The following is a 22,540-nucleotide window of genomic DNA, read 5'->3' on the forward strand; positions in this document are numbered from 1 at the left end:
AGTAGAATTGCTTCTAATGTAAATGGATGCTTGAATTTATCATCTACTTATTCTCACTTGTCCCTTTTATCTGTGATATCAACATGAGTTTCTGTGGAGATGAATATAGTGTTTTATACACAGGATTACGCCTTCATGTGAAAAATACTAGGCAAGAGCAAATAAACATAGAACATTCATATAAGAATCAGAGTTTTAACATCCACTTTATATGTTATGTAGTGAATGTGGAACAGCTACCTCTCAGTCAGTCTCTAATGAATCCCACTTTATGGGCCTGATCATTTCTTTCTGTACTAAAATGGGCAAAGGGGGAAGAGTCAAAAAATGCCCATGTCTGAATGAACTGAAAACCCAATGCATTTTCTCTTCTTGTGGGAAAGGTAACAGCTACAGGTAGAAGATTCTTTGGATTCTGCATGAGGAGAAAAGTTTCACCTGACCCCAACGCTATAGATCTCAGGGCACCCACACCAAACAAATGTCATCCCAGGTATTCCTGCCAGTCCCTTTCTTCTGCCCCAAGCTGCCCAAATAGCTTGGTGGTCGTGATGCCATTGGTGCCATTTTCCCATACCTTTCCCTACAAGGGTAGTGAGTAGTATCAGGCCTAAAATTAACATTGCTGTAAGCAACACACACACCTATACGTTTTTACAGCTATTACATCGGGCTGGGCAAACTTTTTGGCCTGAGGGCCACATCTGGATGGAGAAATTGCATGCAGGGCCATGAATGTAGGGCTGGGGTGCAGGAGGGAGTGCAGGGTGTGGGATGGGATGCAGTGTGCTGGATGGGGCTCAGGGCAATGGGTTGGGGTGCAGGAGGGGGCTCAGGACAGGGGGTTGAAGTGCAGGAGGAGTTTGGGGTGGGGGTCCAGCCCGGTGCCGCTTACCTGGAGTGGCTCAGGGGAGGGGGGTGGGAAGCGGGAGGCCCAGCAGTGCGCAGAAGGGCTAAGGCAGGCTCCATGCCTGCTCTGGCTCCACACTGCTCCTGGAAGCAGTCAGTCAGCACCACGTCCCTGCAGCCCCTGGGGGAGGGGGACACAGAAGGCTCCTAATGCTGCCCTCACCCTGAAGCTCAACTAAGTCAAGTTATTTCAGACCAAGAGGTTCACAGAGACCCACTTCCATGTTTGCAGAGAGAAAGAGGCCAGTAAATATAGCATGCTTTAACACCTTGAGTGGCTGGTAGTCCCTATCCAGAAAATGAGCATGTTTAGGGTTCTGCAGGACTTTAGGGAGCATGTCTGGCCAAGAAGTTGGGGGGTAGAAATTGGTTAACATTCTCCTCTTGAAATCAGCATGTAATACGGGGTGGGGCGGGGCAGGGCCTACAGGTGAGGGCAGCACGCAGAGCCCTCTACCACCCCCATCCCCCCTGCAGGGGCTGGGGTGCCGGCTGCTTCCGGGAGTGGCACAGGGCTGGCAATCCTGTGGCCCGGATCCAAAGCCTTGTCGGGCTGGATCTGGCCCACGGGCCGTGGTTTGCCCACCCCTGTATTACATGCTGATTTCAAGAGGAGAATGTTAACCAATTCCTACCCCCCAACTTCTTGGCCAGACATGCTCCCTAAAGTCCTGCAGAACCCTAAACATGCTCATTTTCTGGATAGGGACTACCAGCCACACAAGGTGTTAAAGCATGCTATATTTACTGGCCTCTTTCTCTCTGCACACATGGAAGTGGGTCTCTGTGAACCTCTTGGTCTGAAATAACTTGACTTAGTTGAGCTTCAGGGCACACTGCAAGGACCTTCTCTTCACCCAGGCTTTGGGAGGCAAGCTGAAGTAGGCTGTGTCTACTTTGTTTTTCAGCATGCACTTTTTATGCTCAATTAGACTCCTTTAGACTTGCATTCACACCCACTTGCTGACATGCAATTTATGCTATACAACTCCTCTGAATTTCACCCAATAACTATGCAGTTGATTAGTCAGAAGGATGTCTTTCTAAAAGACACTGGTTTACATCCTTTGCAACTGGTCTATTTTGGCCTCAGTCAAAAGGCCTCAGGAAATACAATTTACATGTGGGTAAGGAATAGGGATTAGAGGGGAGTAAAATGGTAGTCAGAATAAAGAAGTGGTTTCCTCTTTCCTTGTTACATAGCAGGTAACAAGTAACAGCCTTTCCACTTGGTAAGTGGAAGGCCTTTCATTTACGACTTGTCTGGTCAGAGAGCTCCCATATTAGATATCTAAAATGTCCATTTAATGAAAAAAAGGAAGTTAAACTCAAAGTCCCCATGCATGCTAGTAACAGCTGACATTTACTCAACAAAAGCTGTTGTGATAGCAACTCTTTCACCGAACAGCTGACTGATGAAAGCACTGCTACTCGTGCTATTTTTATTTCATGACAATAGCAGGATCACTATCACTACATGTATTCAAAGTTGTTCAACCACATGGTTGGTTTAGGAAAAATAAAACCAAACCTCCTGAGTTGCAAGGACACTAGAACTCCCTTTTCACTACAACACTGATTTAGAACAAAAGCACTTTTTCCAGTTTAGATGAAGAAGAAATTATAGTTTTAGCCTTATAAGACATTTTACTGATTTAGATACCATCTTAAATCCAAAGTAATATGCAAAACCTACAAATATAGGATAGTCTTGTGGGAAAGATTAACAGCTACAGGTAGAAGACAGTCTTCTCCTCATGCAGAACCCAAAGATTCACCCTGACTCCAACCCTATGGATCTCAAGGCACCCTCACCAAACAAATGTCATCCCAGGTATTCCTGCCAGTCCCCTCTTTCCGCCCGAAGCAGCCCAAATGGCTTGGAGGTCGTGATGCCATTGTTGCCATTTTCCCATACCTTTCCCCTTTAAAGGCAGCGAGTAGAAGTAGCAGGCCTAAAATTAACATTGCTCTAAGCAACACACACCCCTGTACGTTTTTACAGCTATTACATGCTGATTTCAAGAGGAGAGTGTTAACCTGTTCCCACCCCACAACTTCTTGGCCAGACATGCTCCCTAAAGTTATAGGGAAAGGACAGTCAAGCAAGATACAAACACAAGACTAAACAAAAGACTTTTATACTTTAGTATTATAATAGCTAAACGTTTGTTATTGGTACTATCCTATTTAGCGTGAAATTTTCTAGACTCTGCATTTTGTGTTCAATGCATAAGATGTTACATGCCTAAAACTTGGTGTTTTAAACAAAGCTGGCTTAAAAACTTACCACTCTGATGAATTCAAACAGTTCAATTACAGCTGAGTTCAGCAGATTGTACCTAGTTCCATTATCCAAAAGAGCATTTATAACTGGCTCAAACAGGTTCCCTTTGGTGATATAACGGTTATAAAATTCATCCTTCAGGCCAATTATCCTCCTCATAAAGCGAAGAGCACCTGCAGTTTAAAGAAAATTTAGAAATCTTTGATAATCATTGTGCAATCCCCATTCTGCTCCGATTGAAGTCACCACAAAACCTAAAACTGACTTCAGTGGGAGTGAGATCAGCAACATCTGTTAAAAGGGCTGCAAAAGTTCTTTTCAATACTTTTTTGCTTGCTTTTTAAAAACACTTTTCTAAAGGTTCAAAATAAGCATCTATTGGTTTGTCTTTTTCCTATCAGGCAAACTTTTTTTTCTTTCACATTTCTTGTTGTGCACAAACCAACACAACTTTGGTTCTATTATTTTCTTGTTTATATGAAGCAGAAGTAAGTGTTAGCCCATCAGATATATAGATTTTATTGGCTTATTTGTGTGCTCTTTCTGCTGTCTAGCTCTGAGAGGCGAGCACAAAACATGTTAGGGTCATGCCTTATGTACCATGGTGCACAAAATAGTAATTTAATTAATTTCTTACCAATAATAGTGGATTTTATGGTTTTATAATGATCTCAATTTAGGTGAGACTAGACTCCTAATCATATTTTATGCTTACTACCCAATTCCAAAATGATCCATCCCACGGGGTGGAGGGGGAAGAGAATTACCAACCTCTCCTTCCACCGCACAGTACTTGGGAATATCGGCAGGGAATATCAGGTGTTTTCACCTTCCTTTGGACCACTAAGCAGTATCAGGTGGGCTTATACTATACAACAGATTTACTGCTTTTGCTAGTGGACTAGAAGACAATGGTCCTTTAAGCCTTCTACCTATGTGTTTCTCTTAATTTGAAAGTTGTGTCACATTTTGGACCTAAATTACATGACAAGGTAACTTCAATAAAGAATAGCAGCTTTGGTGGCTCACTGGATTAAAAAAAAAAATAGGATATTTACACATTTACAAATTAAGCCAAGGCACTGCATGTAAATTCAACAGATTCTGAACATAAAGAAGTATTTCAGTGCTAAATGTATACACACAATCTTTAAAACAAAGTAAACTACAATTCAATTTATTACTTACACAAGGCCAAAAATGTGTGTTTTGAATTCATCAAGACCAATACTCTTCTTAGCAAATCTTTGTTCATAATATAATTCTTGATGTGATATGTGTGGTGTTCCACACAAAAGGTGAGCAGCTCCAAAATTAAGGCAAGCAGCTGTGCCGTTTGATAATTATCTACAAGAAAAATAAAATGAACTAAAATCAGGTACATAAAAAACAAAACCAAACTTTTCTACACATCCACAGTTTATGACAAAGTAGTTTCAGCCTATTAACAGTTGAAAGGGAATAGAAATTTATCATATTGTTAATTTGACTACTTAAGAGCTTCCTATACCAGCCTACACACCTAGGTTATGCTTCTTCTCTGTCAATAGGTGAAGACTGAAAACCTACTTAATATCTTTGGCTAAGGAGAACAGACACCATGAATAGGTATTTGGAGGTCTACGTCAATAGGAAATATAAAAAAATTATAAACAGCCTAAATTCAAAATGGAGCCTTTATGAATTGGTGGATAGGGAGGAGAGAGAGTGTGTAAGTATGCATAATTTTCATTTCCCCTCCCCCTATCCACCCCAGAACTGAACCGAACCTAACACTACATCTATCTATCTCACATTGCCAACTTTCACATGGTAATTAAGCACCCCGACTTTCACAATAAGCCCAAAATCAAGCTAATCTCATTTCAAAACAAGGCCAAAACAAGCTAATCCCTAAAGAACCCCAACACTCTATGTGACTAAACACCCCGGCGTGCAGTTTGAGACTGTGGTGGGCCTGCTGTGCACCCTGACTCTCTCCCTCCCTTGCTCCTGCTTGCCTCCATTTGCCTGTTTGCAGAGAGCCGATCCAAAAACAAAAGTAGTAACAAGCTACAAGCCAAAAACTAGCCAACAAGCAACTCATAAGCCAATTAAGCCAAAGCCCAATTTCTGTTTTTTTTTCATGGGTTTGTCATGTCTGATGTATACATTTATTTAATTTCCCTGGAACCTAACCTCTCCACCCCACATTTACATTAATTTCTGTGGGGAAATTGGATTTGCATAACATTGTTTTGTGTAAAGTAGCATTCTTCAGTAACATAATGACAATGTTAAGCGAAGAGTTACTGTACAATTCTGTACAAGCCTGAAGCAAAGTCAAATGAAAATGAAGGCTTTGTGTGTCTGTTGGTTGGGAGGAAGTAGAACCTGTAATCTAAACTAATAAAGGAGATTTTAAAAAAACAGATTTAAGTTTGGAAATATTTTATTTTACAGCCTTTTCCTAATATATACTGAACAAACCCATGCTGACAAAATAAATTTCAAAATATAAAAAGACCACCACTTACCAGGACAAATAGTGTTACTCTTGTTGGACCCAACTACTGCATCTGATATACAAATAAGTGTCAATACAGATTTTCAAAACACTGTAAAGTGCCTATTTAATAACATAGATAAATAATCAATTCCATTACTAGTTTCAATCAGCTGATGGCACAATTTCATGTGTTAATAAATTATACAAAAGTACTATAACAATAAGCTTATATGCCAGGAAAGATTTCTATGTTATGTTTTCTAGTTAAAAAACCTTAAAAAAACCCAAAAAAACCACACTTCACTAAGTGCTTATTATACTTAATTGAACATTTAAGCGTAGTGTTAATGTTAGTCAAAACACTTACCTAAATTAATATTTCTACAATAAAAAAAACCTTATAATTTAGATACTTCATATAAGAATATTTATAAAATACACAGAAATAGATAAATAAATGAATTACCTTTTTAATATTTGCCAACTATCCAGCTAACACATTCCTCATTAGACAGACCATAGTCATTTTAAGTGAGATAATGTACAGTCTCAAAACATATTTGAAAAGTATCTCTTATTCAGTTTCACCATCTTTTAAAATGGGGATCGTAAGAATTACATACTTCACAGAGGTATTATGAGGATACATTTCTCTTTGTGAAGTACTTCAGAGACAAAAAGTGCTTAGTATTATTATTTCAGCAACATTTTATGTGGCCTGGAGAATTCAAGATACGTTTTTTCTTTAAACCAGGGGGCTCAAACTCAAACCACCATGAGGGCCACATGAGGACTAGTCCATTGGCCTGAGGGCCACATCACTGACACCCCCATCCCCGGCCCCACTCCAGCCCTTCCATAAGGCCCCACCTCTGCCCCACCTCTTCCCTGCCCCCACTCCAACTCCTTCCCCGAAATCCCCACCTGAACTCCGCCCCCCTCTGCCCCCAGGGGTTGCAGAACATGAAAAAATGTGGGTTGCCATGCTAACTCTAACGAGACTAATCAATTAAGCTGGGCTATTATTAGCAGGAGAAAAAAAATTTTGTAGCGATAATCAGGATGGCCCATTTCAAAACAGTTCACAAGAAGGTGTGAGTAGCAGTAGGGGAAAAATTAGCATGGGGAAGGGGGTTCAGAGGGCTCTGTGTGTTGCCCTGGCCGCTCCTGCAGGTACCTTCCCTGAAGCTCCCATTGGCCACAGTTTCCCGTTTCCAGCCAATGGGAGCTGCGGGGGGTGGTGCCTGGAAGCAAGGACAACAGACAGACCCTTGTGCTCCCCCACCCCCAGGTTCCAGCCGCTTCCCAGAGTGGCACGGGGGCAAGGCAGGCAGGGAGCCAGCCCTGCCCCCGGTGCATGCCAGGCCGGAGCCACTCTAGGTAAGCACTGGCAGAACGGGGGCACGCGCATGGGGAGCTGGCGGGCTGGAGAAAATAACCCTGTGGGCTGCATGTTTGAGACCCCTGCTTTAAACCAACAGAAAAAGGAGAAAAAAAAAAAGTCTCCAAATTGTGTTACTTAGAAAGACTTTTAAAGAGAAGGTTATTCACCTTGTGCAAAAAGAACAAGGAGTACTTGTGGCACCTTAGAGACTAACAAATTTATTTGGGCATAAGCTTTCATGGGCTAAAACACACTTCATCAGATGCATGCAGTGGAAAATACAGTAGGAAGATGTGTACACACACACACACACACACACACACACACACAGAGAACATGAAAAAATGGGGGTTGCTGTACCAACTCTAATGAGACTAATCAAGGTGGGCTATTAGCAGGAGAAAAAAAAACACTTTTGTAGTGACAATCAGGATGGCCCATTTCAAAACAGTTGACAAGAAGGTGTGAGTAACACTAGGGGAAAAATTAGCATGGGAAAATAGTTTTTAGATGACCCATCCACTCCCAGTCTTTATTCAGGCCTAATCTAATGGTATCCAGTTTGCAAATTAATTCTAGTTCTGCAGTTTCTCGTTCAAGTCTGTTTTTGAAGTTTTTTTTGTTGAAGAATTACGGCTTTTAGGTCTGTAATTGAGTGTCCAGGGAGGTTGAAGTGTTCTCTGACTGGTTTTTGAATGTTATAATTCTTGATGTCTGATTTGTACCCATTTATTCTTTTGTATAAAAACTGTCCAGGTTGTCCAATGTACATGGCAGAGGGCCACTGTTAGACATGATGGCATATACCACTTTGGTAGATGTGGAGGTGAATGAGCCCCGATGGTGTGGCTGATGTGATTCGGTCCTATGATGGTGTCCATTGAACAGATATGTGGATAGAGTTGGCAATGGTCTTTGTTGCAAGGATAGGTTCCTGGGTTTGTGTTTTTGTTGCGTGGTTGCTGGTGAGTATTTGCTTCAGGTTGGAGGGCTGTCTGTCTCCCAAGATCTGTGAAAGTGAGGGATCGTCCTTCAGGATAAGTTGTAGATCCTTGATGATGTGCTGGAGAGGTTTTTGATTGATTAGTCTCGTTAGAGTTGGTACGGCAACCCACATTTTTTTGTGTTGTCTGGGTGTCTCTCTCTCTTCCTACTGTATTTTCCACTGCATGCATCTGATGAAGTGGGGTTTAGCCCACAAAAGTTTATGCCCAAATAAATGTTAGTTTTTAAGGTGCCACAAGTACTCCTTGTTCTTTTTGCTGATACAGACAAACACAGATACCACTCTGAAACCAGTCACCTTGTGCAGTAACTGAGGTTCTTCGAGATGGCTGTCCCTGTGGGTGCTCCACTTTAGAAGCGCAGGGAGCCAAGACACCTAAAGCGGAGCACCCACAGGGACAACCATCTCGAAGTACTTCAGTTACTGCACAAGGTGAATAACCTTCTCTTCTTCTAAGAGTGTCCCGGTGGGTGCTCCACTTTAGATGACTGAAGAGCAGTGCCCCTCAATGGAGAGGAGTGGCTTCGGAGTTGATGTATGTATGATGGAGAGCACTGATAGACTGAAGCGAGTGTCTGCAGTTGACTGCTGTTCCAGGGCATAATGTTTGGTGAAAGTATGGGGCGATGCCCAGGTAGCTGCTTTACAAATATCCGTGACGGGTACATGTTTGAGAAAAGCTGTGTCCACATCCATAGCCTTAGTGGAATGTGTGCAAAGTCCAGAAGGAGCTTGCAAATTGTAATTTTGGTAACAGTTTGATACAATTAGAGATCCATTTAGAAAGTCTCTGTTTGGAAATGGTTTGGCTTTTTGATCGTTCTGTTGTGGATACAAATAGCACTGACGATTTTCTGAATGTTTTTGTTCTCTCTCTATAAAACGCCAGCACTCTGCGGATATCTAGTGTGTGAAAGGACGCCTCCCTGTTGTTGGCATGTGGCTTGGGAAAGAATACAGGTAAGTGAATGGGTTCATTGAGATGGAAGAGGGAGGCAACTTTGGGTATGGGTGTAGGATTACTTTGTTCTTGAGGAATGTGGTATAAGGTGGGTGTGCCATTAGGACACCCAACTCTCCCATCTTTCGCACTGATGTGGAAACTATAAAAAGGTGACCTTCATGGATAAGTGCAGGAACGAGCAGGTTGCTAGTAGTTCAAAGGGTTTGCCCAGGAGGGCACAGAAAACAAGGTTGAGGTCCCACATAGGGGTTGGGTCCCTTAATGTGGGGTAAGTGTTCTCTATACCCTCAAGAAAGTGCTTACTCAGTGGATGGGTGTCTGGACCGTGTTGGTGCTATCAAGATGACTCTGGATTTGTCTTCTCTGATCTTGTATAGGACAAGACTCAACAGGGGGCTCGGGGGGAAGGCATACAGGAGCGGGGCTCCCCATTTGATGAGGAAGGCATCTCGGTGTGAGTTGTGTCCCAGTCCCACTCGGGAGCAGTGTTGTGCGCATTTGGCATTATGGGTTGTGGCGAAAAGATCTTTGAGGGGAATCCCCATTGTCCGAATATAGTTTGCAGAATTTGTGGGTCTAGTTCCCCACTTGTGCATCCATGAGAAGTTCCTGCTGAGGTTACCTGCTGTGGCATTCTGTTTTCCAGGTAGGTAGGATGCCGTGTTATGCATATGTTGTTGAAGATGCACCATTGCCAGAGGCGGACTTCTTCTGTGCAGCGCAGGTAAAATTGGGCCCCTCCTTGGCAATTTATATAGAACATAGTCAGAAAATTGTCCGAAAGAACCTGGACAGTTTTTTTGCAGATCAGGGGAGAAAATGATGGCAGGCATCTAGAACTGCTTGGAGCTCCAATAGAGTTATGTGGAGATTTGACTCCTCCAGGGACCATCGGCCCTGGATGATGTTGCCGGCCAAGTGTGCCCCCCCATCCCACCAGAGAGGCATGAGTGGTGATAGGTGACTGATGGGGTTTCCCTTTGGAAGGGAATGCTTGAGCATACATTTGTGTTTTGTCCACCACGTGACCGAGTCTTTCACTGTGATGGGCATTGTAAGCTGTCTGTTGATCGAGTGTCTGTGAGGAATGTACACAGTGCATAGCCAGGTTTGTAGATCTCTCATACGCGGCCTGGCATGTTTCACGACAAATGTGGTAGCCGACATGTGTTTGAGAAGTTGTAGGCACGTTCTGGCGAACATTTGTGAGCTGTGTCTTACTGTTGTGATTAGGTTTGTTAAGGCAACAAACCGTTGTTATCCTGATGCGATGACATGAGCTGTGCCTCTATAAAGTCCAGTTGTTGGGCTGGGTTTCTGCAGATTGGTTTGTAACCTAGGTTTGTAAATTGGGTTAGAGTGGCATGAACTGACTCGTTGTATGTCGGTGCTTTTAGCAGACAGTCATCTAGATAGGGGAATATAGTCACACCCTACTTGCGAAGATGTGATGCTGCAACGGCCTGTACTTTGGAAAAAGCCCTTGGAGCCATAGAGAGGCCGAAGGGAAGTACCTTGTATTGGAAGCGTAGGTTGCCCAGAGTTAATCATAGGAATCTCCTGTGCTCCAGGTGGATAGTGAGGTGAAAGTAGAGCAATGGCTGAGAGCCAATCTCCTTTCTCCAATACCGGAATTATGGTTGCTAGGGTTACCATCTTGAAGCACTGTGTTCTCACAAACTTGTTCAGTTTGCGTAAGTCCAGAATGAGCCTCCATCCACCTGTTTTCTTTGGAGTGAGAAAGTAATGTGAGTAGAACCCCCAACCCCTGTGCTGAACAGGTACTGGTTCTACAGCACCTAATTGCAGAAGATGGTGTATTTCCTGCTGTAACAGGTACTCGTGAGATGGGTCCCTGAAGAGGGACGGGGCAGGTGGGTGGATAGGTGGAATAGAAAGGCTATTCCATCCCCTTTCTTTCTGTATAATTTCCAGAACCCACTTGTCTCTGGTGATGGTTCTCCAGACTGGGTAAAAGCGTGTAAGATGGTCCCCAAATGGGTAGGAAATTAGAGGTAACACTGGAATTGGAGAATGTGAGCCTTTCGTGTCCTCGACCAACACTTCATAACATTTGCCTAGAAGTGGATGGCTGAGACGTAGACAACTGCGTCTCATCTGGTGCTGCTTGCGGCATTGATCATAATGTCATTGAGGCTGAGTGTATAGGGCAGGACAGAATTGTTGGTTGTAGAATCTGCCGTTTTTTTGTTCACAGGGATGTAGATTCCAAGAGTCTTTAATGTCACGAGAGTCTTTCAGGGTGTGTAAGGAGACGTCCCTGGTCTCTGAAAATAATTTTTGCCTTTCAAAAGGTAAGTCCCTCTACTGTCACCTGAACTTACCTGGGGAAGCCAGAGAGACGGAGCCACGAAGCCCTCTGCAAGACAACGGACATGGCAATGGAGCAGGCCACCGTGTCAGCAGAATCCAGAGAAGACTGCAGCACAGTTCTGGAGATGAGGAAACCTTCTGCAATATCAGCTTTATATTGTTCTTTTTGTTAGCTACGATGTACTCGATAAAAGATGACGATATCTGAGAAAAAATGGTGTCTGTTCTTGGCCAATAATGCAGGATAGTCTGCTATGAGAAACTGGAAAGTCGACGATGAACAGGCTTTCCTACCGAAGAGGTCTAGGCATTTCCAATCTTTATCATAGGGGGTGGTTTGGTTGGATGTTTTCCCCCCCTTTGATTAAATGCCTCTACCACCAATGAGTCTGGAGTAGGGTGCATAAGCAAAAACTCAGCTCCTTTAGCCAGCACACAATACTTCTTGTCAGATCGCTTACAACAGGGTAGGCAAACTTTTTGGCGCGAGGGCCACATCTGGGTATGGTGGGCCATGAAAGCTTACGTAATTGGGGTTTGAGTGCAGAAGGGGCTGGGGGTGTGGGCTCTGGGATGGGGCCAGAAATGAGAAGTTCAGAATGCAGGAGGGGGCTCCGGCTGGGGGTGCAGACTCTGGAGTGGGGCTGGGGATGAGGGGTTTGGGACGCAGGAGGGTGCTCCGGGCTGGGATCGAGGTGTTCAGAGGGTTATCAGGGCTGGGGCAGGGGGGTTGGGGCACCGGATGGGCTCAGGCTCTGGGTGGCGCTTACCTCAAGCAGCTCCCGGAAGCAGTAGCACGTCACCCCCCCTGGCTCCTACATAGAGGCACGGCCAAGAGCCTCTGCGAGCTACCCTGTCCTTGCAGTTCCCATTGGCCACAGTTCCTGGGCAATGGGAGCTGCGGGGAGGGTGCTTGGGGCGGGGGCAGCATACAGAGCCCCCTGGCTGCCCCTACGTGTAGGAGCCGGAGGGGGAACATGCTGCTGCTTCCAGGAGCCATGTGAAGCTGTGTCATGCACGCATGGAGCAGCCCCTGACTTCGCTCCCCAGGTGGAGTATGGGAGCGGGGCAAGCCCCAGACCCCACTCAAGGGAGCAGGAGCTCAAGGGCCGGATTAAAATCAGCTGGTGGGCCATATGTGGCTCGCAGGCCGTAGTTTGCCCACCCCTGGCTGGCAAAAAAGTGGGGCAGTGGCTGGAGTCTGCCATGCAGTTTTTGCTGGGTCCATGATGGCAGCATTAGTGCTATCTTGGCTGATGGAAAAGCTTGCAGTACATCTGTCAGCTTATGTCGAGTCTCTGGTAACTCAGCCAGTGAGATGCATAATGAATCAGCTACTCTTTTAAACAAATCCTGAAAGGATTTGAAGTCATCTCCCGATGTGGGGGGAGGTGGCATTATTGATTCATCTGGAGATGAAGTGGGAATGTGGGAGGGTGTCACCCTCTGGCCTGTCCGCAGATTCTTCAGCTTCCTCCTCCAGTTCTGGGGAAGCTGGCTCAGATGGCGAAGGCGACAGCTGTATCCTGGACCTAGGTGGATTGGATGGCTGAATGTTTTGGGCTCTATATAATGCCCAGCGGTCCCAGTATGCTCACTGAGGTAGGAAGGCCATGGGGGGGGAGAGTGAGTGAGTCCAGGTTTAGGAGAGGGGTGCCCACTCCTGTCTGCACTTCATCCTCTTCATCACTGGAGAGAGGAGGGGCCGAGCCAGTGGGTGTAGTGATAAAGCTTGGTCTGGCTTGACCTGGCCTGGGTGCCAACGGTGCCAAAGAGCGATGTTCCTGGGGTGGAAGCAATAAGTAGGTCCGCATGGCTGACAAACTGATGCGGTAGCAGGAGACTCAGTGCAGGCAAGCTCAGGCTGGGAACCAGAGGGAGCGCTGTCAGTGCCGCAGACTTGTCATATTGTATTGGTGCAGCAGGTGGTGCCATAAATGCTGCTCTGTGCCTGAGGTTTCTGTTCCCTGGGTTCCAAGCTATGAGGCTTAGTTTTGCTGCTACGAGAGTGAGACCGCATAGGGTCTTTTTCTCCTTGGGGCGTCTCGGTACTGGACAGTCCCAGTCCCTCCTGGTCCGGCGCTCTGGGTGCCATTGGTACCAGGGCAGTTTTTGCAGTCAGGGATCGCTTTTTTGGAGGCGAATCCTGATGTGGTGAGGAATGAGACCACTTTTTTTTGACTTTGGTAGGACCACGGTCCTTAACAGCCATTTTTGCAGAGGACCCCTATCGGAGCCTGCTGAAGGTTAGGACTGGAGAGGTGGTGTCCTGGGTTGGAGGCAGGTCGGAGGGATCTCTCCATCATTAAAAGTTTTAATTGGAGGTCCCTGGCCTTTCTTGTCCACACTGTGAGTTTCTTGCAGTGGGGCACTTCTGCCTGGGGAAAACACACATTTCCCAACGGGCTCACTGCGAGTGGCTGTCTGTCACCGGTATTGAGAGTCCGCAGGTCAGACAGCGCTTGAAACCTGAAAAACCAGTCATGTCTGAGAGGCTAGCTGAATGAAGAATGGAAATAGTCCCAGGCTAATGCCTCTTCAGCGGCTGCCCGCCTGAGGCGGGGAGAAAAAATGAACAAAGAGATAAAACAATGAGGAAAATTAACTGAAAAAAGGGCAGAGATTAAAGGAATATGAGAGTAGATAAGGGCACTGCTGTAGTTCTGACTGAAACCCAATGGCGGTAGAGAAGGAACTAGGTGGCGGCTGGCTGCACTCGTGGGGGAGCGGCACAAGACGGCTGCCACGCATGTGTGGCCAACCGGGGCACTACTATCACAAGTCTCCGACTAGAAGCTCAGCGCACCAAAACAACTGAAGTGGAGTGCCAACAGAGAGACCCCTTGAAGAAGAACTATGACTCAGCATTTCTGTATCACTGGAAATTTCAAAGTAACACTAATCTCTGCAGATACCAAAGAAAACATGATCCCAGGATTTGGCTAACTGACAAAGCAATTTGTAAAGGCTCTGAAACACTTGTGAAGTTGAACACATTTGCTGCTGCACATCAACAATTCTAAAAGTTACCAAGAAAGACTGTCTGCTGCTACCAACAGAAGTTATGATTGCAGTTTTGCATCAGTAGCCAACAAATGTACCAAATACTGAAAGTTTCAGAAGTGTGTATATTAGGAGTTACCATGGACATGCAGTTTGAGCAGGAATTATATAGCAATACTTTAGCCTTTATTTAAGGTTGACAAGAATAAAGTTAATAAATTATTAATATTTCAGACTTGGCATGTACTACATTTCCATGGTTCTGCTTATTTTTCTATGACCTAGTAAACACAGTCCAGGCTCCCAAGGCTGCAGAGCACAAAAGGCATATTACTACCATTCATAGCAGTAACTCAAACACTTTTTGAGGAATCCCTGGACTAGTAATATTTGTGTATATCAAGTTACCCTAATTCTTATCTGAGAGGCAACAATAGCCTCCCAACAAGCACATTCTGCTCTCACACTACAAATCAGTGACATTGTTTGTCTAGATGATCAGTTGGTAAGCATGGCAAGATAAAAAGTCAATCCAACATTTAATCCTACCTTTTCCACATTTGTCTTCTGAAGTATTAGCCAAGAGTGGTGCGGTGAGAACATGCATACAATGGTTGTAGAAGAAATTGAGAAATTCACTTTTCTCTGTTTTCTGAAACAAACATTTATTTATTAAACATTGGTGTGAATTTAGTGCCCTTGATAGTGAGGACTAATAGCACTTAAGTAAAATATAGGACAAGCAAGACATAAGCTACCTCACATAGCCTTTATAGTATCTTTTGATACAGGTTTGCAACACATTAGGTGTTCTCTAGAGTAGAATGAACCCATCTCACACAACGGTGTAGAGCAGAGTGGGAGGACTAGAATGAGATCAACCTTACATAACTTGTGATTAAAGCAAAAGCATGAACTCAAATCTCTCCAATGGAGAAAGACAAATGAACTGACATTAGTGCATCATATAGTTCCTTTAACCAACAATTTTAAAAGGAAAAGAAGCGACCAGTAATTTTGCATATATTGCCTGAAACTTCTGTATATCTGGGGGGGGGGGGGGGGGGGGGGGGGAGGGAAAGAAAAGAAAAGAAAAGAAAAGAAAAGAGGGACCACTATCATCAGTTCTCTACAATGCATAAAACATTTAAGGGTTATTGTATGTACATAAGGTTACTAGATTTTACTTTAAATATTTCTTTTGGTGACTATAATTCCAAAACCAACACAGGCACACTGTACTTTATATATACTATATTTTTTTTCTTAGAGAAAAGGAATTTAAACTAACAGCTACTCACCATAACAAAGCAAACCCTGGAGACCTAAATTTTATAGAACATTTTAATCCAAAGGTAATGTTTAGATTTGATGTAATGCAGGTTAAATGGAATTATCAGAACTCTGGGCAAAGTTTTAAACAAATTTCAAGGAGTCCTGGATTTTTGTTCATTTCTGACAATATAAACAGAATCATACTTATGACCAAGTTGCATCCGATGAAGTGAGCTGTAGCTCACAAAAGCTTATGCTCAAATAAATTGTTAGTCTCTAAGGTGCCACAAGTACTCCTTTTCTTTTTACTTATGACTAAGTATTCTATCAGGATAAAGTACATTCTGTAGTATATGAATGGCTCTATCAAGGTGGATTCGCATTATGCAGTAGGAATTAAACATAGTCTTAGCTTCATGCAGACACATTGGACTCTTTTTTCCATGTTTTGACGTGGCCCACGCAGCCAATAGGAGCTGAGACTAGTCTAATACTCATGCATCTGAGAAGAAGATTGCCAATTTTAAGAACTTCTTAGACAATGCCATGTTTCTTAGCATTAATTAGATACAGTAATTACAAATCAGTGCTTTTCATTATCAATAATTTTATGGAAATTTTCCAATTGACAAAAATCATCAGGCAAAACAGGACAATGCCAAAATGCTTTTCGTTCCTACTATCCTCCAACCAAAGACAACAGTTAGAAAGAGTAAGACGACTTTTTAAATGTGCATAGATGGTAAAGTTTCATTACCCCTTTGCATTTTCTTACATTAGCTGTGGCCAACATATTCTCTGGATCAATCAGAGTACGTAAGAGCCCCATTAATTGAACAGCCCCACCAAGTTCAGGGTCAGTATCGCAGATCATTTGCTCAATAACTACATTGATGAGGAGGATATCCTGCAACAAAGCAAATCAAGTTTTCAGTAATACAAATACTACTAGACTGATTTTTATTCGGTCTCTAGGTGCTGCCATTGAAAGCTCACACGTGAAAAAAATAACTGAAAGCAAATGCAAAACCTGAGTTTCAAATATTAAAACAGTACAGTAGAATGGAAAAAATAAAAATTACCTGAAAATGAGCCTAGATGCAAAAAATCAAATGTCTTTAAAAATCAGGTGCACTTTTCTCCCTCAAGGTGTCACTCCAAGGCAGTGCCTTAACCATGCATTTCCATACTTGAACCTGTTTGCATTTCTTTTACATTTAATGTAAAGTCTGAACCCTCCTGAGTTTGTAATGCCTGTTCTTGGGAGAATTATAATATCCCTCTAATGTTTCATATTCTATGCAACTATATGTACTCTCAACCTTAACTCCATCTTAATGTTGTTTTTATCTAGTAATACGATACCTAGTACCCTGGATTTCACCTGGCAATTGATGGGAACCCATTCTATAATGAGCAAAATACAGGTTGTGTGCGCTCATATCTTCTTCCCCCCCCCCCCCCCCACATCAGAATGCTTTTCCCTGTCTTCTTCCTACATTTTCTGTACTCTTATTAAAAAAGGCTGTAACACATTTAAGAAAATTTATATTTAGACTGAAAAAGATCTCAATTCTGCAAAAAGCAAAAAATACTGTCTTTACAAGTATAATCAACATATACACAAATTATTAGACAGTCCTGTAATATTCTTACTTACATCATCACTCTGTTGGGCTTCTTGCATTACAAATTCTCGGACCATGGATGGACTAAACTCTACTAGATAAGAAAATATATCTGTAGCAGCTGATCTAACTTGCAAGTCATCCATACCCTAATAAAAGTAAAATCAGTTTATTACAGATAAACCATTTGAAGTACAGTAACGTAGGACTATGATAAAAATAACATTTGATTGCAAGGTCATATTATACATTAAGCAAGTCCAACAGTCCCACTATAAAATATGAAGAAAAAACTTTCCACACTATCCAGAAAGAGCATAAAGATTTGTGTGAATTTGATGGCCATAATTTTGGCAGCTAGTAGTTAAAGTCCACATAACACTACTTAATATCTAGATGCCAATATTCTATATTTATTACCACAGCTGAGTTAATTTAGTACAAAAGGGCCAGTATAAAGGTTTACAATCTTATCCCAATCACATACAACTGTTTACACTTATTGTTTACTCATCTAGAGCATGAATACATTTCTTCAGGGAATTTTTTTTTTCCTTCTGATAACGGGTCCTGGACCAGAGCCAAAAAATTGTGGATCTAGAAATATTTGTACTGCTCTACAAAGGCACATCACAGACTTGAAAGATCACGAGATTTTAGGACTTCAATATTGTGTTAGTCCGATGTTCTTGTTCCACTTAATTTGTGATGTGTTTAGCAGATCAGAAGACATGAGCTGCTATAAAGTGACAGACTAAACACGCTCGAGCATTTGAAAGTTGGGATTCAGAATTTTTAGGTGGTACAAAGCATTGTTTTCTAGGTAGAGTGCTAACTGCTAAATCACATCAGAATTGAAATGAAGGAAAACAAATTGGAAACAATATTTATGCTCTAATATCTCAATCTATCATGATTAAAAATGCTTCATACCAGTAAAAAGATGGAATTTCCCAGCTTTCCAAAGGCATATAAATCCTTTCTTTCTAGTCACAAAACTGTCACTGATATCTTATGTATAGTGGCACTGGTTCAGGACTGTGCATAACAGAGCTGAGTCAAGAGATCAAGAACTAAATGTAATTTTTAATTCTGCACTCAATCATCAAAACCAGCGCTATTCACCACATTTACTTACCTCTCCACCACACAAGTTTAAATATATTTTTCTAAATTATAACCAAAATTTTCCAAATTAGTCATTGATTTTGGGTGCTCCACTTGAGACACCTTGATTTTCAGAGGTGCTCCACCTGAAGTCAAAGGGGCTGCAAGTGCTCACTATGACTGAAAAGATCAGCCCAGAGTGTCAAAACAGGGCACCAGAATTCAGTACCCTTTTAAAAAGAATTTGTCTGAAAGAGATTCACTTACCATTACAATTTCAAGAGCAGGAAGAATTCCCAACTTTGCCAAAGTTTTGAAAAATGCATCTCTGTTTTGAGGTTGTAATGTCTGAGAAAATGCACAGAACTCCTTGAAAAAGTTAACCTATAACATTTGAAAGATATATTAACAAATAAAACATTTGTGTAATTAAATTCCTAGTACATCAAAGAAAAATAGTGAACTATATTGGATAAAAACACTTGAGAAACCTGTTATACTTCTTAGGTAATAATGGTAAAAGGCAGGTAGAAAAAATCTGACTTGTCCAGCTTGAATCTCAAATTGTGTTATTTGACAAAGACAGAAGAAAACCCACCTGAAAAAATGAAAGTGAGCACCTAGTTATCTTACTGAACTGAGTATATGAAAGATTTAAATTGTTATCTGGCATATCTGTTGTTTAAATACAACAACAATAACTATATCTTTTTCTCCAGTATGTTCTTTTCTCCAATACTCCAGTTCATTCTTGTGAGAGGTAAACAGGTTCAGGGAGAAATGCTGGCTATGCAACATGGTTAGAGAATCAGGGTGGCAGCTATAAATACAAAAATAAGGGACTCCAGAGGTCATCCTTCTTTCAGTTACAAATAAGTCCAAGATTTTTAAGTACAGATCAGCAGGCAGCCCCAGTGGCCTGTAAACCATTAAATTTAAATTTGTTTACAGTGACTTTTCAGCAATCTCAGGACCTCTGACGATAGGCCTTTGAGTGAAGGACACATTGATACAGAATTGTGGAACTCAGCAGTACTGCGTAGGATAAACAATATTACAACTATGTAATGGCGAAGAAATTTTCAGGTGTCTACATTCTAATGTCCTAGCTGATATTGTCAATAGTAAAATAAAGAAAATCACAATTTACTCTTTACTAGTTTGAGAACTCAATCAAAAATTTGTTGTTTCATTTTAGGAATATGGCTTAATGACTGCAAAAAGGTAACTGAAGGGAAGGTTTGCAGTACAAGTTTAATATTTAAGTCTCTGAAGTTTCGCAAAGAAAGGACTCACCAATTCACGTCTTTTGTCGTCATCTGTAGCTTCATCTGTTAATTGTGCAAAAACTTCAGACAGAAACTTCTCGTCTTCCTGCATAACACATTATATAACAGTTACTATTACATCAAAATAGTCAAAACTAAAAAGACATTCTACTATACCCAAGCCACTAGTTATATATAGTCATAAAATTTTTGTGCTTGTGCTTTAGAATCTAGCATATTAGCTCTGATGGTCTTGCTAGCTAGGTTACAGGTCACATATTTTGACATTTTCATCATAAATAAGGAAATCCAAGCCTGCAGATTTGAAGTGTGTTGTTCTAATGGATTTTATTGTATTAAGCATTATTGATGTGAAATGCCTTATATTAAACTTATAGTATTTCACAGAAACTAAACTCTATCAGAACTAATGGGTCAAATTTTGCCCTCAGATAAATACACTTGTAAAACTCCTACTGATTTAAGTGAGAACAAAATTTAGATTTAAGGTTTTAGCCTAGTAACAGCATACTTTTATTCATTACAGTAAAAACATCTCAAGTTTTAATGCTAAGCTTTTTTAATCCTGTTGTTTTGTAGAGCAAGAGATTGGCGTGGAAAATCAATACCATCTCTCAACATGTTACCGCAGACAACAGAGGTTACCAAGCTTACTTCCTGAAGTATCAAACTTACATCTCCCTTACTCCACACTCTATCCCTCACTTCTCTTTCTAAAGCTCTTTCCATGGCTCATGCCTCCCAACCCATCCCCATATACTCAATTATATTGGAATAACCACGTTCACACAAAGAGTTTTGCCAGTTTAGCTACACCAGCAAAACCTTCCTAGTATAGACAAGTCCTGGGTCAGACAGTTTGCATGAGCTGTGCCTTCTATTGGCTTGACCACAACTGTTTGACTTCTAGTGAGCTAAGCCCATGAAATTGGAAATATAGGTTTCCTTCTGGGTTAAGTTCAGTTACCTCAACCCCCATGGACGCTCTGGATCTAAGTAACCTTCCCTGATTTTCATTTACTTCTCCCATTTGGTCTGCTTTTTCTCTTTTTATATTGAAGATTTTTTTTTTTAAAAGCACATAACTAACTAGAAAAACACTTTACGATTATGCTAAAGAGAACAGCAGTATGAACAGTACCATCCCTCAGCTGTTCGGCCATTCCCCACTCTCCCTCTACACACTGTTCTCTGTATTTTTTGGTATGGGAAACAAGTCCTGAGGAATCATGATACCACTGTGTCACTGTGGTGCCTTCGGTTTAAAAGTACTAACCAAGTTTTTAAAAATACAGTGAGAACATTAGAGCATTTACAGAAGTTGTAAACCAGTATACCGATTTAAATATGCAAAAGTACTTTACTCTGTACCAACCTGTAAAAAGCAGCATCATACCCAGAAACTTCTACCCAATATAAAATATTCACTTGTACATAACTGTGCTATTAATTTTATAACTTGCCTTATGTAATGATCTGAAAGTTTACTTACTGGTAATTACCCACTTAAGATAAAGATTATTAAAAAAGAATAACATTTTCTAATGATAATAATTAAATATTCTAACCATAGTCTTAAGAAATTTAATTTAAAAATTATTACCTTATAAAAACATTACAAAAAGTCTTTGAAATTCCATACAGCACAAGGGCACTCTGCCTAAGGTCATCTCTACACTACAGATGATATAGCGGCATAGCTACAATGCCACAGCTATGCTATCATAACCCCATTATTGGATACAGACTACAGCTATGATATGGGTTTTTCCATTATTGTAGGAATGCTAGGTTGTCAGAGGCATTATACTCTTAATAATGGCACTTAACATTAAAGAGGTTAAAGAACAGTTTTTAAACTAAGAGATGGGGGAAAGCCGATTGCTGCAGAGGAGCACGTGGATCAGACAGAGACTTCTCTTAGAGGAGAGTCTATTGAGAGAGATTCTCTAAGTTTTAGTCAGGATGAGAGGATGGAAGAGGATAAAGCGTCAGCGAGATCAGATGAGAAACATTCACATAAAAAAGAATCTGACATCAGAAAAGGGAAGACAAACAGTTTCAAGTTTTTAAAGTGCTTGTACACAAATGCTAGAAGTCTAAATAATAAGATGGGTTAACTAGAGTGCCTCGTGTTAAAGGAGGATATTGATATCATAGGCATCACAGAAACCTGGTGGAGTGAGGACAATCAATCAATGGGACACAATTATTCTGGGGTACAAAATATATCGGAAGGTCAGATCAGGCCATGCCAGGGGATGGAACTATATGTGAAAGAAAACATAGAATCAAATGTAGTAAAAATCTTAAATAAATCCACGTTCCACAGAATCTCTATGGATAGTAATTCAATGCTCTAATAAGAATATAACAGTAGGGATCTATTATCGACCACCTGACCAGGACAGTGATAGTGATGATGAAATGCTAAGGAAGATTAGAGAGGCCATCAAAATAAAAAAAACTCAATAATAATGGGAAATTATCCCCATATTGACTGGGTAGATATCACCTCAGGACAAAATGCAGACAAAATTTCTCAATACTTTAAATGACTGCTTCTTGGAGCACTGGTTCAGGAACCCACAAAGAGAGAGGCAATTCTCGATTTAGTCCTGAGTGCAGCACAGGATCTGGTCTAAGAGGTAACTACAACAGGACCACTTGGAAATAGTGACCATAATATAATAACATTTAACATTCCTGTACTGGAAAGAACACCTCAGCAGCCCAACGCTGTGGCATTTAATTTCAGAAAGGGGGAACTATGCAAAAATGAGGAGGTTAGTTAAACAGAAATTAAAAGGTACAGTGACTAGAGTGAAATCCCTGCAAGCTGCATGGACACTTTTCAAAGACACCA

At 41.7% G+C, this 22,540-nt stretch overlaps 1 protein-coding gene across 6 annotated transcripts in view; it reads right to left on the reverse strand.

Moving 5' to 3' along the window:
• Positions 1-22,540, reverse strand: part of PPP4R3B (protein phosphatase 4 regulatory subunit 3B) — an 85,620-nt gene that overhangs the window by 32,109 nt on the left and 30,971 nt on the right. For 4 of the 6 annotated variants that reach the window (XM_043512331.1, XM_043512332.1, XM_038395587.2 and 1 more), the window contains exons 5-12: positions 19,682-19,759; positions 18,653-18,769; positions 17,311-17,427; positions 16,408-16,557; positions 14,925-15,027; positions 5,713-5,754; positions 4,385-4,543; positions 3,200-3,369 (exon numbers count right to left, since the gene is read on the reverse strand). In XM_043512331.1, the coding sequence (XP_043368266.1) occupies positions 3,200-3,369; positions 4,385-4,543; positions 5,713-5,754; positions 14,925-15,027; positions 16,408-16,557; positions 17,311-17,427; positions 18,653-18,769; positions 19,682-19,759 (936 nt within the window). The remainder of the gene's footprint in view (positions 1-3,199; positions 3,370-4,384; positions 4,544-5,712; positions 5,755-14,924; positions 15,028-16,407; positions 16,558-17,310; positions 17,428-18,652; positions 18,770-19,681; positions 19,760-22,540) is intronic. The other 2 variants (XM_038395590.2, XM_038395588.2) reach the window with 1 other exon arrangement.

Source organism: Dermochelys coriacea, chromosome 3 (assembly GCF_009764565.3).
Source record: "Dermochelys coriacea isolate rDerCor1 chromosome 3, rDerCor1.pri.v4, whole genome shotgun sequence".
NCBI lineage: Eukaryota > Metazoa > Chordata > Testudines > Dermochelyidae > Dermochelys > Dermochelys coriacea.